Source organism: Labrus bergylta, chromosome 12 (assembly GCF_963930695.1).
Source record: "Labrus bergylta chromosome 12, fLabBer1.1, whole genome shotgun sequence".
NCBI classification, from domain to species: Eukaryota; Metazoa; Chordata; class Actinopteri; order Labriformes; family Labridae; genus Labrus; species Labrus bergylta.
Window position 1 is genome coordinate 27,252,814 of NC_089206.1, and position 20,001 is coordinate 27,272,814.

General features: G+C 39.0%; 1 protein-coding gene across 1 annotated transcript in view; it reads left to right on the plus strand.

Moving 5' to 3' along the window:
• Nucleotides 1–20,001, plus strand: part of bsna (bassoon presynaptic cytomatrix protein a) — a 154,395-nt gene that overhangs the window by 24,477 nt on the left and 109,917 nt on the right. The window contains exon 2 of the mRNA XM_065961513.1: nt 12,717–13,566. Coding sequence (XP_065817585.1) covers nt 12,717–13,566 — 850 coding nt within the window. The remainder of the gene's footprint in view (nt 1–12,716; nt 13,567–20,001) is intronic.

Consider the following 20,001-nt stretch of genomic DNA (forward strand, 5'->3'; position numbering starts at 1 on the left):
GTTCAATAATCGTATGTAAATAAAGCCAGTGGAGTAGTTTGATATTGATGTTGAGATTGGTGATGGTGAAAAAGCAGTGTACAAGACCTCTCCAACTGGCTAAAGGAACCTTTGCAGTATGTGTGCTGGGGCTTATAAAAGTACAGTGATTAAAAAAGCAGACTACAGCAGTGTCTCATTTTGGGAATAGCATCCTACAAAGGACCCAGCCTTTGTAATGTGCATAGACTCATATGCTCAGGCTGATCAGTAATGAGACAGTTTGATTAACAAAGGATTGTGTCACCAGCTGTCCCTTACCCTTTCATTTTTAACAGCCACTCCTGTCGCCTAGCAACCTCAACAGCTGCACTGGATTTAGCTAACATAACTAACATCATGTAACTTTACCTGTTGTTTTAAAGACGATTTGTAGTTTGAAGGTTCTTTTTTAATATTACCATTGGTAGCTATTTAGCTGAAGAGAAACAACTACATACAGTATATTTAAATTGCATTACTCAGCTGCTTGAGCAGCTCAACGGCTCATTTGAATTGGCACGCCATGAATCTCGGGATATGTGAGACCATAAAAGGATGCACAGGATGCATCCTTTGTTGGCCGGGGAAAAAGAGGATGCATTTGTCGGAGCTTTCAAAATAGGACAGCAGCGAAACAGCCATGAGCCACTGTGATGTATGCGGTGTTAGCTTATGTTTATTTAATTACCCATTCTCAGAGTCCAGTGCAGAGATTTGCCAAGTTTAGCACAACGTCCCCCATAAGTATCCATCCCACTGCTACAGTGTCATGCCAACTCACAATCATGCAGGTTACAGTATGTTATGTAAATCATTAGTATGTCTTTTTTATTCCTGTCTTGAGAAATTACATTCAATTAAGGACGTTTTTTTTTTTTTTAAATTATGTTTTTTTTTCAAAGCAATTTAATTTCGACCTGAATTATGTTCCCTGGTAACGATCATTTGTTATAAGTGTTATACAAAGCCTTCTGCATGAAATTGGTAGAGAGGTTGTTGTTTCTTTTAAAACCCACTTAGTTACTTTGCATATAATTTGCATAGTGGTGATAATGTACAATACATGTACCCATTAACAAAGGGTGCACCTTTGCTTAGAGCTCGCAGATTACATTAACACCCAACCCCCTCACACTCAAACATACAGCAGCAGACCCTGACTGAAAAGTATAATGCCCCATCAACTCTTCTCCCAGTTATGAAAATTATAAAATAGTTCATTTCAAACAACAGGTTGGTCTATTTCCAAATGTACACGATATGTATGCTATGTGTGTGAAATTATTACATACCTATTTATTTCCACTATTTTGAGGTTCATCTTATAATAGACCTACCACAGGATGGATTCACACTTTAAAACATTAGATTAATACTGCTTAATTGTTCATATGAGAAGTGGTAAAATGTTCATTGTCATGTCAACTTTTCCAGTCATTCAGTATATTATTCAGTCATTTCATAACACAGAAACAACAACATTGTAGGAAAGACTAAAAAAAAATCACATTATCTACGAGTAGGCTATCAAGTTGGTGAGTTAAACAGTTGCCACTCGTCTGGCAAGCTTGCTCTGCTGTCATTTGACCAGACTAGTTAGCTGATTAAATTTATAATCCACGTAATGCTAATTAAGCTAGTCTACTACTACTCCAGTCAATGAGCCAGCAAGATTGATGCTCAATCATCAGTTATTCTGCTAGCCAATCAATCAGTCAATAAACTGGCTATGAGAGAGAGGACAGTCCGTCAAGTACTTTGCAAAAAGCCAGTCAACCAGCAGGTAGTGCAGCCAGCTGTTCAGCCTGTCTGTCAGACAGACAGACAGACAGACAGACAGACAGACAGACAGACAGACCTCCAGCTGCAAGTTATCCAGACAGCTATAATTTCAAAATCCAATTTCTGTTCTTGCATTTCCTCTCACTGGGACTTCATTTGACCTGGGGGAAAGTTGATGAGGCATTATACATTTCAGTCGGGGACTGCTGCTGTATATGTAAGTGAAAGGGGTTAGGGTGTAAATATGTATAGGCATACTCTATGTGATTGCAAGCTGGAAGCAAAGGTGCATGCACCTGTGTGTATGTGTGTATGAATGGTGCATAATGAACAGTATGTTATGCGCTGGGGCGTAGATGGCATCTCCAACTGCTGAAAACAGTGTGAGCCAGCTCTCACACAGAGACCTAGATGTAGACATGGTGTGTGTGCAGGTTACTGTCATTTTATCAAACTGTTCCAATGGAGTAGCACATCTCATGGAGACACTTCAATTAAAGACAGGAACAAAGATACATGTAAATTAAAAGGATTCAAAGAGTTGAGTTCACTGCAGATAAATGCATACTGATAAAGGAAACACAGAAAAGCTACTCGGCATCTTGCATATTGAAAGCATAAATCCAAATCTTTCCACACAAACAAATCCACTCACACAGTGCATTAAAAATGACAATTCAGCAGCGGCCATCTGCTGAGAAAGCATCAGAAGATTACAAAAATATGGGTTAAAGACATAAATAGATGGAGAAGTCCATAAGACATCTGGCTGACAGAGCAGCACTGCTGCAATTAAAGACAGTGTGCAATAGAAAGGCACCTGGGTGTAATAGAATACATTTTGTTATGTAAATGTTGGTCGAGCCTCTGGCAGTAAATCAAACAGAAACCATCAAGCACCTGGTGTGAAGTGTGTACTGCATTGTACTGGATTGGATTTAAATAAGGAATTTTATTAGCGCTTTGGTAAGGCTGAAGTCATTGTTGGGGGGCAGAAGGGGAAGTATCACTTTAAACTTAGAGGACAGAATTCATTATTTAGCCTTGTAGCATGTGTTTTTATTTTAATCCAGGTCAGTGTTTGTGGCCTTTACCCAGCACAAGACGGGATCATTACAAAGTCATTCGGAGTAAAGCCTCTTACAGCTGCCATAAGGACACGTGCTGTTAGTACAGTATGTGTGTATGTTCTGATGTGCATGTGTCTTTCTGTGTGCGTGAACGTGTGCACTTTACAATACGACACATCCTTCCAAGTCGGTGTTTGAATGCACACGAGTAAACGGCACAGCTGTGCTAAAATACTGCCACTTCCTGATTACATAACAAAGCTTTATCTTAACCAAGTGCTTACATACTGTAATAATGCTTTGCAGAATATGCATCCTCTAAACACTGCTCAACCTACTGAATAATCTTATTAGGACTGTAACAGTTTTGAGTTGATCAGAATGAATAGAAGTGATGAAATGACTCAGAGTGGGTCAATCTTGGATTGTCTCCCGAACTATTTTGGATTAATTTACCCCCATTTACGACTAATGTAACGTGTATCATCACCATCAACTTTTAAAAAAGAGATTATGGGCTGAGAGTTGAACTGACATTACTGTTATATAACATGAGCTTAAGGCAGATGACTTTACCATTAAAGTATCATGATTGAGCTCATGATATCACTGACATGTATTTTTATAATCGTACTGTTATCTTTGGCATCAGGTATTTTTGATAACTTTGTTTTAATAAAACTTGTCCGGTAGCTGGTTTGAATCATGTTTGTCATTTAAAATATTGTCTTTGTTTGATAAAAAAATAAAGTTCAAATCTGACCTGTGGCTCCTTTCCTGCATGTCATTCCCCACTCTCTCTCTCTCCCCAGTTTTTGACAATCCGCTGTCCTAATTGAATCGCTTATTTCCTCTTTAATAATGTAACGGTGCAATGACTGGCTGTGGTCTTTGGTTTGATTGAAAAAGGCCAGTCATGCACTGCAGCATTACGATAACATCTTCTCATTCTCCTGACTAAGGCTTCTTCTTTTCCTCATTTCCAATGAAAGGCAAAACATATCAGATTAAATATGCTGTGATGTTTAACAGCGTATGCGTCTTGCTCTTTTTATTCAGCGACGCCGAAAAGAAGGTCAGCCAGTGTGTTGTTGTTGCTCTAAGCATGTCATTGTTCTGGAAAGGAAAGAAGCGTGACATTTAACACTTCAGTGGCAACATTTCACACACACAAAACACGTAGTCACACACATTCTGATCCCTGTCCAATCCTGCCAGCTCCTCCATTTACACACACATCATTTTGGCTCTACATATCCACTGCTCGTTAAACGGCATAACGACCATGGCAACCCCTTCCATTCTTTGTTCAGAACTTGTTTACAGACTGTAAAGGGGCCAGATAACATGCCCACAACATTTGCACAACGCTCCCACCCAGGCTGTGTGCAAGGGGCTTCTTTTGAGAGCTGCCTATGGTTGGGCGATATGAACCTAATATCATATCTTTATATTGTTTTGGCTGAATGATGAAACCCGATATCTATACCTATTTATTTTTTTGTAAAGTAGCGAAAACAAAGTCACGTCTAAGTCAAATCCCCATGGGCCAAATGCCAAATGTCACACAGGCACTTTAACAACAGACAGCTGCACAATGTCAAAATGTACATAAAAAGTAAATTGAAAATATATGACCTGTTTGTAAAAAAATAAAGTAAAAATACAGCGGCTCTAAGGAAGAAAAGTTTCACTTTATTCTAAGCAACAAACTATGTCGATAGAAACACATTTTTCTAAGCCTATATTTTGTTTAATTTATATGGATATATCCTAAAAACTACATATATCGCCAAGCCCTACTCATGCCTTCATGCAACTTGATGAAAAATACATGACTGGAAAAAAAAAAAAACAGCTTCCAGATTATTTAGATAACAGGGAAAATGGCACAGCTTTATTGTGCACTGAGTAACTTGGGTCGAGTTAGGATGATTCCTCATGGATTCAAAGCAAAATGTGAAAAGACAGCATCCTCTGAATGTAACATTATGTGATGGTGGCAAGTAATTGATTTAAATTAGATGATGATATCATTGAAATAATGCCACGCAGGTGAAGGAATAAACTTTCTAAAAAGACGTTAAATCTGATTATCAGTTTATGTGGGGTTAGGGCACACATGCTAGGAGCTTAAAAAAACACTCCTTCTTGTACACTCAATTTGAGTCTCTTTATGTCACATTAGTACTGAGCGATTCAACCCCTCCTCGTCGAAAGCCCTGTGTTTTTGACTTATCCCCACTAATAACCGGCCTTAGCTCTGTATCTTCATTGAGGAGGCAAAGGCACTGAAATCCATAAGCGGAGAAAGCTTGAATTGAATAGATAGGACTAGAATAGACAACTTTAGTCATGGTAGCAAACCGACAAGACAAGAGAATGGACTAGAATAAATCATGGACTGGCTTTTCATCCACTGGTTAGAGTGCAGTGCACTTCAGTAGTAAATATTGAAAATGTATATTCTTGCATAATTTTGCTTGAAAACAGTCAAGGGCACAAGTGAGGATGTGAGTGTGTTGGCATGTATGTGTCATGTTTTATTACTGTTGTTTACAACTTGCTTGAATCTAGGGTTAATTTGCAGCTACTAGAGCCAAGTTCCACCATTGGAATCTATTAAGCTTAATTTTTCTCGAAAATTAATGCAAATAATGTGAATATGTATAAATGTATGTGCATACATTGCTCCCACATGGTCATGCATTTAAAAGATCTTTACTGTATGTTTGTATGTACCCAGTAGACCGGGTGCCCATAGTAACAGCCATTAACAGGGTGTGCTTGTGTTGTGGTGAATCATCTGTCGGAGGAGCCAACAGGATAAAAAAGAGCATCAGCTGCCGTGCTCATCAGCTCTGGCTCACATGAAAATCAAAAGCGTCGATGATGAAGTAGCTTTTAGTTTAGATTTTTTTATCTGAAAAGCACTTACACAAACTTTAGCCTGGAACATTTAAAATTGTCATGAAGAAGAACTGACAAAAGAGCATTCAGAGTGTGCACACAGATGATTCAGGAAGTGATCACTTACACAAGAGTTTCCTGATTGAGTGGAAGCAGGTTTACACTAGTCTTGGTCTTAAAGAGAATTTCCTGCCTAAAAATGTGAGAAAAGTCGACCTACAGGTAGCAAAAAAGTTACACAGATTAGCAGTCATGAATTTAAAAAAAGAGTTGTTTTTCTCTTCGCTCAACAAAGCTCCACAAAGTTAAATGAGTACACATCTCAATAACTGAGAAGAGGGGGTAATGAAGAAGAGCAAAAAAAAAACAGAGAACAGAGGAGACATAGACCAAATAGAAATGAATGGGGAGTTAGTTGGAGAGAAAGGAAGGAAAGAAAAAGAGGCAGATGGAAATAAATGGGCCGTATTAAAGCAATTCTGTCAACAGAGTGGGGAAAAATGGCGGCAGAGGAGGAATAGAGGAGGAGGAGAAAATAGATGTTTGGTTCAGGTCCACCAATAACCTAAATAGACTTGTTTTTGCTTCAGGTCTAGAACTGGGACAAGAAATATATCAGGCTAGGAGGAACAAGATCAGGTAAATCCTACTCAAATCTCTGTTTGCTCTGCGTATCAACTGGGAGAGATGGATGCTAAGGCTAACATCAATAAAAGGCGAAAGCACTTCCTTTGGGGATTTTCTGGGATTGCAAATGAAAAAGTATGCAGTCAGGCAGCCAGCTGCAGTCCTTCCAGTCACCTTCATCTTATAGTATCAAAACAGCTTCATTGTTCAACACATCAGTGACAAGTTAATCCAGGATATCCACTCTAACAGCACTATCGCAAAATGTTGTGACTTAAATTATCCTTTCTGAAGTAAAATTAGCACGTGTTAATATCTGTTAAGGTTGCCACATTGTGGGAGAATATGTTTTTAAAAAGTGCTTTCATGACTAATCACAGAAGAGGCTGCTATTGATCATGACAAATCCCAATTTTATAAAAAATATTTTTCCATTTTAAAAATGTAAACTACTTGAAATGTGCCACAAAGCCTCTAGCAGCCTGTTTCAACACAGCCTAAATAGTTGATTTAGGATTTTGGGTAGGCACATCAGATTTCAAGTGGGGCCCAGGCTACCGTGGAAGACAACTTGGATCCGCTCCTGTCACCCTGCCCATCATTGTGTACACCACTGCATATAGAGGCGCCATTACACAACATTAAGAATGAAAACACAGGATGACTCAGACGACGGCGTTTGCACTGTTCACAAGTTTAGCCAGATGTTTCCAAACACCCCAAACTTGAGTATGTGAGATCAGCTCATTATAATGTATTAAACAACACATACCATATACACTGCTCAACTCCTCAACTCTCTTCTACCTCTCAACTCCCCCAAAGCACCTTCTCTCCCTCCCCTTCTCTCTTTCTCTCTATCGCTTCTTTCACTTCTTGTATACCTTCTTAGGTATTTCATATAGTTTTGTAGTTTTGCTGGTCGTAGTCTGATGTGTGTCTATTGATGTCTTAGTATTTTGCTGTCTTTATTTTATTTTTTTTACTGTATTTTGGAGTCGTTGTCCTGACCTTGTCTGTTTGTTTTTTGTGCCTCATTTGTTTGTTTGTTATATATATTTCACCAGTTTTGTCACTCTATTGCACCTAATAAAAAAATAAATAATAATGTATTAAACTAATGTATGTATCCCAAATGCAGCAAATGACTCGATCAGGAGATGTAATCCCCAAGTTTATGCAATAGCACAGTGAGAAGACAATGTTTCATAAGGGGGGATTCGTGTGTTAGTGATGCTGAGTTCTTGTCTCCTTATTCATGGCTATGGGGGACTCGAGTCAGCAGTGCAGGCCTTCCATTTCACAAAATCAACACCAACCATTACATCGAAAGGTTTGGTGCTTAGCAATAGGAAGTAATTTGTGAATATCTCTATGCTGAAAATGAAACTGTTTTTGAGTGGGAATAACATCAAAGAGTTAAGAAATCTAACAGCTCTTTGTGACAGATCTTGAAGGTCCTGTTTGTTTCTTTCTCCAGAGACCTAGGAAAAAACTTCACATCCATTTTCTTTTTCTCCTTCTCGGTCTCTACCCCTCTCTCATCGTCCGTCCCTGTCCTTGTCTTTGTCACTTACACTCCATAGACAGACAAGCCTTATCCCTTTCGCCCACAATCAGATACTAAATTAAGGGTTATAATGGGAGGGGGTGAAATCACTTTGACTGAACAAGCATGTGTATTGGGTCATTAGAGCTGGTCGGACAGTGATGAATGTCTCCAGTGTGACGCCATGTTGAAGTGAGTAAACACACAGAGAGAAGGACAGTTCCTATTATTTGGTGTGTCACCTACATCAGCATCAGTTTCTCACAACAACAATTAGTGCTGGGCTCTTCCTGGAAATAGAAAATCAGTATCTCTAGCTCTGTCATGGTTTCATGTTTAATTCTTAGCCGACATCTATATTTGTGTCATGCAACCCTATAATCCAAAACCCCATATTTTTTTTATATAGAAGTGTTCACATTCAAACTCAAACATTTGTGAAGGACTCCACTGCAATGCAACTAGAGGTGGAATGTAATCAGCTCAGAGTTTGAAACATTTTATCTACTATGAATAATCTTAATGTACATAAAGGCATTTATGATATACAGTAAGATCTTTTTTGAAGATATGTATACAATAAAAAAATAAAATACGTGGATACAATCTTAAGACCGTGTCTATGTCTGTAGGTAAACATACTCTGTATTAAACTCAACTCCATTAAAGAATGGGCACAGGGGTGGAAAAAGATGAGGACCCTCAATAAAAGTAAATACAAGAGTTTTTATCCATGATATTAAAAAAATATATATTAAAGAGCCACAGTAACAACATCACTCAACCAACAGAAAGTTGGCTTTTCACTCTTTTAAAAGTTATTAAGTTATTGAAATCATTATCAACTTAAAATTCTCATAGCTTTGGTTGGCTATGGTTCACTTGTCCTTTGAGTCCCGTCATAAAGTAAAAAAAGCAAAAAGAGAGAGAAATAGAGAGGCAATGAAGAGTTAAGTGAGTGAGCCAACAGAGCGGGATGTGGCAGATAAAAAGTTAGTTTAGAGAAAGTTTGAGAGCAGAAAGACAAATAGCTTAGAAAAGGAGAAAAAGTCATAGGCTGGCAGAGGAGATTTTGTCACTGCCAGACTGTTCACAAGAAGAAAACCTCTCAGTAAACGGGGAAGCAGCCTGGAACATTGTGACACTGGAGCTCAGTAAATCAACATTTCCAATTTCAGTGTGCTCTGACCATTTACAGCTGGCTTCACACCGAGCCTAGACTTCTTCAATCAATGACAGCACAGACCAAAGAATAGAAGAATAAACAAGAAAAATCCCCCTATATAAATCTAACCCATTTTGGGATTTATGAGAAGTAATTCATGATACTACACAATAGATACACTTCTGTTAAGCAAAAAAAAACAAAAAACATCTTGCGTGATTTAAAATGAGCGGCAGTATTTCTTCTCAGAAATATATTTAACTTCCTAAAATAAAATCAACGTCCAGAAGACTGACTCTCTGTACTTTTCTTTTCAAAGACAATAACAGCAAATCGAAAAAGGTTGTCTGATTACAGTCATCATCAAGTTTTATTTTATGGATGTTTTAGAGGTGCACTTACTTTGGAAGCAGGATCAGAGACATTTCCTATACAGAGGCAGCAATAATAACTCAATCACAGAAAATGGACATGATTAAGGTCTAGTTCACACGTAGGCGGATATTTTTGAAAACGGTGGTTTTTCTGTGCGTTTTGGGCTTTTGTATGCGATTGTCTTTTTAGGTCACTGAAAACATAGTTTCTGAAAACTCCTTCCAGGAAGAAGTTTTCAGAAACTCTGTTTAAGGTGTTTATGTGTAGACGGGGAAAACAGAGTTTTGCGCTTGTAACATCACACTGTGCTCTCGTTTCTCCTCCGTTTGACGTCATTGTGCGACGCTGTCACTTTTGTTTACATGATATGAGTGTGATGGCAGACGTAATCAACCTAGTGCTGGTTACGTTGCTAACTGGACTTTTTACATGCTAACACATACTGTACATACACAGTTACTCTCCCTCTATGAGGATGAGCAGAGATGCCTGAATGGACAACTTTGTAAATGGCGAGAACATTTTAGCATGTTATGGACATCATTGTTGACTCGGCATGCTCATGATAGCCGTAACAGTGTGTTTTGCGTTTTCATGTGGACCAAGATGTTTTTGAGAACTGAACGTGTATGAAAGGGATTGTTTTATGAAAAGGAGGAAAACCTCATTTGAAAAAAACATAACTGTCTAAGAATAGACCTAAAATGTGCATTTGCACTGATTTTGCACTAAGCTTGTGTTATTTCAGCCTGAATACTGAAAGTTAAATTGCTCACGTCCAATAACGCTTTGGAGAAATGCTTTGTCAGTTATGTACCGCTTCAGTCACCTTTCAAATGTTGTGTGGTTAAAACACTTTAGTTTATTAATGAAATCCAGTTGAAATGCTTTGGATCATGGTGCAAAATGTAAGATTAAAGCTGAATTACATCATGGCATAGAAAAATCCAAACCAGGTAGTGCTTGTTTAACTCCTTACACTGATGTAGGTTGCATGTGTGCAGTAAGTCATCGATAATGCAGATTTTAAATATTTAAAACAGGGTGATATCGCTGGAGTTTTGTTAATGAACAGATCTGGTTTGATACATTGTTTTTGTTCTGTCACATGACTTTATAAAAACAGAGTCTTCTTTTTTATGTTCAATGCGGAAAAACCTTCAAAAACCTCTAAAGATACCATTATGAACTTCAACTTCTCTTTTTAATAAGTGTCTTCGGGCAAAGTTTGTACCCGTTTGCTTTCCCTCAGGTGTGTGTTTGTGTTTGTGTCTCATGCCTTGGGTGTGATGATTGTATGTTGTGGAGATGTTTGAATGTGGGTTATTTTCTTCCTCAAGTTTGTGTGTGTGTGTGTGTGTGTGTGTGTGTGTGTGTGTGTGTGTGTGTGTGTGTGTGTGTGTTGCCATTTACACACAGTAAAGCTATGAATGTGTGTATGCCTAGTCTCTCTTGCTTCAGTCTGTGATGTTCCACTTAAATGTGTTGATGCCTGTGGAAGTTCAGCAGTATTTTCATGGCTTTCAGCAGCTACCAATGAATGAAAGACTCATTACTTTGCTGTGTTTTAATGTTTTTTTGTGCTGCTGTTTCTCTGGCAGAAAGCAGATAATTGAATTTCTTTGAATAAAGGTACAATAACTTAGCTGAACTCTCCTGTTCTGCTCATTCATTTCATAATATATTACATAAAATTAAGATATTTTTCCAATTAAATGCTATGGTGGTATCAACCAATGCTGCTTTTTACATTTACTCTGGTCTGGCTGCAGAATAGAATTATTCAACTCTATATAAATGTTCAGAATGAATTGATTATATCCCTTTTCAAAACATCACTGACCGATGATTTACAGATTTTTGTTTCATTGAGAATTCGGTACAGTTTGGGAGTTGTGAGTAGTTAAATTATAAATAATAGCTCCCCATTTGAGATCAGGCAGTGTCAATCCTTTGCGGGTTTCTTATTTTTCAGCCACAATTATTGATTTTGATGCAAGAAAGCTAAGTAATGGTCATGTGTTGGTTGACTTTCAAATGTTAAACTGACATATTCCAAAAGACGACACAAAAAAATATTCAAGATATTAGTGAAGAAGACATGACTGTATTGCAGTGTTGAGTTAGTCTTAGGAGCTCGATCATAAACCAGGTGTGAAGCTTTTAGGTGAGCAGCACAAGTTTCTTCTTTTGGTATTTTCCATCCTACTCAGTTCTCACTTTCATGGCCCTCACCCATGTTGTGTAAATTAATGACTTAACGTATGCCCAAGTTAACACCCTTGGGCATATTGGTTCTTCACAATTGAACGAGAGACGTTACATGAGCCATTTAGATAAATCGACAGGTCTGCCTGCAGGCGACCCTGACTCTGAAAAGGAATGAGAGCTAACTCTGATTCATGTTACGCCCATAACAGATCTATCTGTAATCAATCCATTTAATCCAATGTTTTTGCAATCTGCCTTTCACTTAGCACCCAGATTTTATGCTGTTCAAACAGCGAAGTGTAGCTGGACATGCCCCGAGTCATTTTATGCCATGTCCTTTGGACCGCTAGTCTTCAGGTCCATTCCAATATGTACAACTTGACATGGTAGGACCAAGGACTAAAAAAAGTGAGGAAATACTTCAAAGTGATTGTGCCAGTCTTGAGTTTGGCTTCTTGCCCCTCTCTTAAGTGCCAAGCAATGAAAAAATGAAGCATGAAATGCCTCTGGCCTGCGAACCATGTGTTACTACTGTTGGCCAATTAGTATGCTAGTTAGCTGAACATGCTAAAGTTTTCAGTTCCATTCGGAGCAGACAAAGGCATTAGCATTCTCATACAGTTTTGCTTGGTCTACATTGAGAGTTGCTTCAGACTACTGCAATCTCTGTCACAAGCCCTCATGTACATTAGGAGAATACAAGAGCTTGACAGGCGTACTATTCTGGTTAATGTCCCGAATACTCTCAATCATTTTAAAGATCTTGTTCAGGACAATGATTGTAAGAACTTTGGATCAGATATTCTCTTACAAATATTACCCAGAATCAAATATTACAATGTTCTACAGAGTGGACGACGTCCAATTCCTTTTCATTGAACTTTGACAATGGCGGAAATCTAACCTGGTGCTTAAACTTGTAATTTCATAGAATTTAACAGCAACTGCGTCATTGTAATTATTTAAACACTAATCACTTTTCTTTTGCTTTTTCCCTCTCTTTCAGGGGTCAGATGGGTTCAATGGGTAGCCCCAAACCAGGCATGCAACAAGGAGGCCATGGAGGAAGTGGAATAGGAGGAATGGGCGGAGGAGGAATGGGAGGAATGGGAGGCATGGGCGGAGGAGGAATGGGAGGAGGAATGGGAGGCATGGGAAGCATGGGAGGAGGTGGAATGGGAGGCATGGGAGGAGGTGGAATGGGAGGCATGGGAGGTATGGGAGGAGGTGGAATGGGAGGTATGGGAGGAGGAGGAATGGGAGGTATGGGAGGAGGAGGAATGGGAGGTATGGGAGGAGGAGGAATGGGAGGTATGGGAGGAGGAGGAATGGGAGGTATGGGAGGGGGAGGGATGGGAGGAGGAGGAGGAATAGGAGCAGGCATGGGCACAGGTGGAGGAATGGGGTCCAGAGCCGGTGAGCCCTACCGCCTGGCTACCCATGAGAGTCCATCTTCCCCCCGTCATATGCAGTCAAGTCAGGGGCATGGCATGGGGCAGGGTACGGGGTCTGGCCACGGGATGGGTCACAGCCCAGCTGGATCCAACATGGGAGGCCATTCAGGTCAAAGTCCTGGTCAGCACGCCTCCCGTCGTAATCTCCAAGTTGACTTCAGTGGTTCGGGTGGCTCCAGAACAGGTCGGACATCCTCTGTGTCTCCTGACCGCGGCGTGACACCTACTTCGCCCTACTCTGTGCCACAGATCGCACCAATGCCTAAGAGCAGGTTGTGCCCAGTGTGCACCACCACAGAGCTGTCCAACCCACCGGCTGTACCCAACTACAACACCTGCACCCAGTGCAAGTCCACCGTTTGTAACCAGTGTGGATTCAACCCCAACCCGCACCTCACTGAGGTAAGTCAGGTTTGACATAGACATGAGAAAGTGTGTGCAACTATGTGTTTTATTCTCCTCTCATGTCCTTACTTTGTCCCTGAGTGTGTGCAACAGAGAAGATGAATGTCTTTTTCTAGCTGCATAAATGGAATCAATAATCAAATAATGCTGATTTATCGTAAGAGACTCAGCATTGCGTATGACTATAATTTAATCCTTTAGGCAGACAGATGCCACTTTTGATTAATGTTTCAGGTTAAAATGATAAACAACAAAACAAACGCAACTAAAGTTTGAGTTTGGAAATAGATTCAGCAGAAACATATGGGAGAGAGATTCCTCTGGCCAATAGCTAAAGGGATCAAGGGATGAGAGAAAGAAAGAAAGAAAAAAAGAAAGAAAGAAAGAAAAAAGAAAGAAAGAAAGACTTTATGCTTTTTTGCAGAAGCTACTTTTGTTTCTTATGCCAATAACAAACCTTTGGCCTAAAAGAGATTGAATTGAGGGGAGTGAATAAAGTGAACTAGTTAATGCAGCGAAAGGGATGGAAGAAGTGAGAGAGATGGTTTTTAGGCGAAGGAGATGAATGAGGTCATGAAGAAAGAGAATGAAAAGCTTAGAGAAAATCTCTACGTCTCATCCATTAAAAAAAACATGTTTTTGTGAAACTCGGGAACAAAACATTATTCAGTAAGGTTTAAGTTTGCATTTATTTATGTATGCAATTACAAGAGTTGACCATCAAATCTAAATATAATGCATGAATGAGCAAGAATGAGGTCATGAAAGTATAGAAGCTGTGTGTGTGTACACTGTACTGTAGGTCTTTGTGCGTATTTATGATAGACAGTGAGTGAAAAGGCTCAGCAAGTGGCAGTAATTTCTTCCTGAGGCGCTGACAGAATCTCTATTAATGTGCTGGAGCAAGCACATGGGTCGTGACAGTGTGTGTGTGTGAGTTCATTGCACTCAGGTGTGATTTAAGACAGAGCGCCAAACACTACAGTATTAGCATTCAGAAAGAGATGGAGGGAAGAGAGACTAAAACTAAAGGAAGAAAAGATGGATTCTAAGTCATACAGCGGTGCATGGTGGGGTGAGGAGGAGAGGGAAGGTTAAGAGGCTGACTTTGATTGAGACGAGTTTGACATTTTTGTTTAGTGAAGGGTTAAAACTACCAGTGCCGTGTCATGGTCTGGTGACAAATATTAACTCACAGCCTCACTGAGGGACTTCAGACAGACACAAACAAACACAACCATACAATATGCAGAATCACAAAGATGTACATCTGGTATATTAGCTATGCTGGCTCCCATTGATTCCCGCTGATGTCAGGTCCAGGGGCACATCATTGGCAGACAGCACGATAAACACTCTGCTAGGTTAAACAAACCACCGTGGATGTATGCGTCTCGGATTTCATATGTTTTTGTGTGGGAGAACATTGGCACCAAAATCAGCCATGTTTAATAACATATCAAAGCAAAGCATTTCACTGATCAGCATAGTGCAGAATAAGATACAAGCTGCAGTATAAGAAATAGGATAAATAGGACAAAAAAATAGCAATTACTATAAAATTGGTTTTAAAATGTTTATATTCATAGAATAGAATAAAGACTATAAAAATAAAAACTATAGAAAAGGTAAAAATCTGCATCTACTACAAAGCAGCAATATAAGTAAATGATAGGAGAGAACAACACTGATACACATGAACTGAATTTAAAGCATCACATACCAGCGACATAATATCAGCCGAAGGACATATTGGTCAGGCTCAATTAATTTGATTAATTTGAGACAGTCTTACTCATTTTGTCCGTCTCTCTAGGTTAGAGAGTATTCAATGTTCACAATGAATCTTTACCAATATTTTTTTCTTCACTTACAGTAAATAAAATAGGGGGCTCAACAGCAGCATAATGAACTTGTGCTGGGCTCTAGTGCAAAGATATGTTTTTGGCCCTCCCCTTGCCCCAAACTGATGCTCACGCTCATTTGCACAAACACAACTATTTAAAACAACTCCACAACAGACTATTTATGTCCCCATGCAGAAAAACACCAAAGCAGCCTCGGATCAGCACCATAGACAGCAACCCTAGGCGACACATATATCTAACAGTCTGCCTCAAACCACCTCAGCCTGGTTAAATCAAACTACCATAGATCTAAAATCTGTTCAACGCAGATTACACCCTGTACTGATGAGAATTAAACACATAGCCATGAAGACAACCATAGACACTTATATGTTTGTACACAGACCCAACGGAAGGTGCACATTTTTCAACATACCTGTATGAGATTAACAATAATAGTGCTATCGTAGTTTTAAGCGCTAACAGGAGCTCGCTTACTACCATTAATGATATTACTTATTCTGACAGTTGCTATGGGTGCCCCAAAGCGAGTGGGCCCCCGTGCATTGCACTAAATGAGAAAACAGTGAATATTAAACAATTTTAGGGTAAAAAACAAGAACACAAACATCAGCAAAAAACAAATAGTGTGAAGTAAATATGTTGTGCCACATAAAAGTCGGCAGCGTGGTGTATCAAATAAAATGCTTACCTTTTATCTTTAAAAACGTCCATCCTCTACAGGTTCATAATGGTGGATAATGCTAATAGAGTTGACGAAGTGAAGAGTTGATAAGCCTCTGACTCAGGGATTTGGACTACACTTGTGAAAGATTAACACACACAAACTTGCAAACACAAACCATCACACACACACACACACACACACACACACACACACACACACACACACACACACACAACCACACACACACACACACACACACACACACACACACACACACACACACACAACCACACACACACACACACACACACACACACACACACACACACACACACACACACACACACACACACACACAAAACCACACTCACACACACACACACACACACACAAAACCACACTCACAAACACACACACACACACACACACACACACACACAAAACCACACTCACACACACACACACACACACACACACACACACACACACACACACACACACACACACAAAACCACACTCACACACACACACACACACACACACACACACAAAACCACACTCACACACACACACACACACACACACAAAACCACACTCACACACACACACACACACACACACAAAACCACACTCACACACACACACACACACACACACACACACACACTCATACACTATCACAAGTGCAGATCTGGAGACGCCCACACAAGACACACACATATAGCCAGCCCTGCTTAGCTCAACATAATTTATGCGAGGAGCCTTTGCAATAAACTACGATGTTAATTAATTGGAGAAACCAACAGGGATTTCCCGTAGGGCATAATGGAAAACACAACATGAAGTTTTACACAACCACATCAAATCAAACCATAACCTTGGCTTAGAAAAAGTGTTTTTTCTCCTCTCACAAGCATCTGTGTGTGAGATTCGAAGCTTGTTTTTAAGATTCTTTTAGGTCATCGATTCCTTTATTATCAAACATTGTCTTGAAACACAAAACACACACACAAGTTAGAGACGCACACACATCTGCATTGCATAAAGAATTCTCTGCAGCATTTGTTATCCTCCATCTTGCACAGCTTAATGGACTTGTCCTGCCATTGTCTGCGTTACTATGAATTATGTATTAGAGCCCTCTTTCTATTAATGTTCACCATCTTCTCCGTTATTGTCTCAGATAATCAATGTTCTCTCAATCCTTGTAATCTAATAAACAGTCCCACCTGCAAACCTTGTAGCACTCTGAATCGATTTACAACATTAACAGGACTTAGCCGGGCAGGCTGTATGAGATTTATAGATATTAGCATGTCACGCACACTTACTTATGTCTCTGAGTTCACTATTATAAAATAAAAAATTAATTAGGAAGAAAATGATAATGATGCACATTTTTCTAAACACAGTAGGAGTAGGAAACTGGGGAGAGAGAGGGTTTGGAATGACATGGGACACACATATAAACACATACAAAACATAACACGAATTACAAGGCACAAAAACACTCGAGAGAAACATTTGTAAGGAAAAAGTTAAATCAATAAATAAAACACTGATGGGACTACAGTACAAACTCATCTAAGGTTCCAAGCAATACAACCTCTTGTAAGAAAGAATTGATAGTAATTTATGAATAAAATTGATTATGTGGATGGTTGTGCAATCAGCATTGCCCTGCTCCACATCTGTCGTACTCTGCTGTGATTCAATTTTCATCAGGTAAAATTGAGCAGGATTAGCTAGGGAAGCTTAGTCAGGTTTGTTTCTCTATGACTGTTTGCCTAGCATACATCCTCTCGTGTAGTCCCCTTACATCTTTCAAATATTTCCCTTTCATGTTTAAACCCTGCTGACAAAGAATACATAAAAAGAACTCAAATCTATCTGTTTCTATTCCTGCTGTTCAATCAATATCAGGATCAGTCCTCTGTCCTGATAATAAGCACTAACAGCATCCATATGGTCTTACCTTCTTATGTATTTTTCAGATAACGTTCACTCAACTAAACCAGCAGAGTGACACTAATTATCATGTGAAACAGGAGGATCAGGCAGATTATAGTCAATGTATCTGATTCAGAGAGGGTGGCCTTTAGGAAATTAACTTCTTGTATGAATTGACCTTTGTGATCTAATCATTAATTATCTTTGTCTTTGCTCTGAAATTTACATACTTTAGAATAGATTGAGGCAAGATATGACAAGGCTGTTGTTAGTGATAAGACAAAATGTTTCATTTTCTTGTGGTACAAACATTCTTATTCCTATGGCTGGCTTTTGACTGGAGTCCAAGTTTCTTAACAGCCTAGAACTCAGTCTGGGATTTAATGTCAGAAGTCAAATTGACTTGACAACTCACCAAATATATGAAATAGTTGCAGCAAATTAAGAATTTGTTGCAGAACCCCAAAACGTTAGAAAGATCAGATTTGAACACACATAACTGGAAATGTGTCTGGTTGAAAAGATCAATATCTACAATCTGATTCTAAACCACATATTTATTTATGAAACTTTGATCCAATACAGATCCTCTTTGCCCACTTAAAAAGTTTGTAAGGAGAAGCTTTATTTCTAAAAACAACCAACTCAACTAAATTTATATTCAACATTATAAACCACTGGATTAATCCAATTAACTTCGGTGAGCTTCAAATTGTTCCTGTAGAAACACCAATATTCCAAAGTTACTAGGCAAATAACTCTTCAACATCTACAAGAGAATATAAATGCTCACAAAACAACGCGTCTTCATGACTTGTTTTTTCTTGTAAAACTGCCATAGGGCTGCCTATTAAAGTCAGAATGAGATGTTTAATAATCCATGTGAATAAAACAAATATCGGTCCCAGAGGAACCATGTGAAAACTTCTAAATCATAACTCTACACACTATAGAAAAGTTGTCTTTAAGTCAGGATCAATGGCTTCATTCTGTTTTTATCTTTCAGTAATCCTTTTAATAATTTTCAGAATTAAACAAAGTGGCAAAGTAACTATTAAGCCATTTTGCAGAACAGACAGCTTTTAAAAAAGTGATGACTATTAATGTACAAGGTAGCATTTCCTCTCTAAAACGGATAAGTAGCATCTTAGAATGAACCAAATGAACCCTTTTGATTTGCTGTTTCTGTGTGTGCCATGCGTGGTGAGTGGGTGTTGTCGTTTTAGCACCTTAAAAAGGATAAACCTAGAGCGTTTTTCTGCTCTTATGCATATGGATGAGGGATATTGAAACACCCACACACCATGTATTTGCAACTCATTTCTATGACTTCACTGTCAGAGGACACCTGGGAGAGACAGTGAAAACCCTCACTGTGGGTTCCTATCTGAATACTGTGCATAATATTATGTCTGCAGCTTGTCACCTTCTGCAGATGTTCAGGAAATGAGAAAACAAATTCAACAATCAACCGTGGACCTTAAATGTTTCTTGCACCAACAGCTGTTCAATGACACCACCCACTCTATAGTCACACACCAACAGCTGGAGACTGAATGAAGACAAGCTATGATTTAAGAGGTCAATAGAGAGGGAAATAAAAGTGAATAGCTAAGAGATTGGGACATGATTAGGACAAAATAAATGTACACTGATATATCAAAGAGTAACTTCAGGTCAACAAGCTTACTATAGTTACATGAGTAGTTTCATGATATCATTTTTTCTTAATTTAAAGCTCCTGTGAAGAGTTTTTGAACTGGTTATGAAACAGACTTGAATTTGTTCTGATGCCTCTATGTGCCCATCAAAAGCTTACAAGACCATAATTATCAAGGCTGATTATTTCTATGTGATGATTTTTAATGCCTGAAACCGGTGCCAGAGGGTAGGTGTCAGGTGAAGTGAGTTACAGCAGTCTACTGAAATACTAAGACATTACATTAA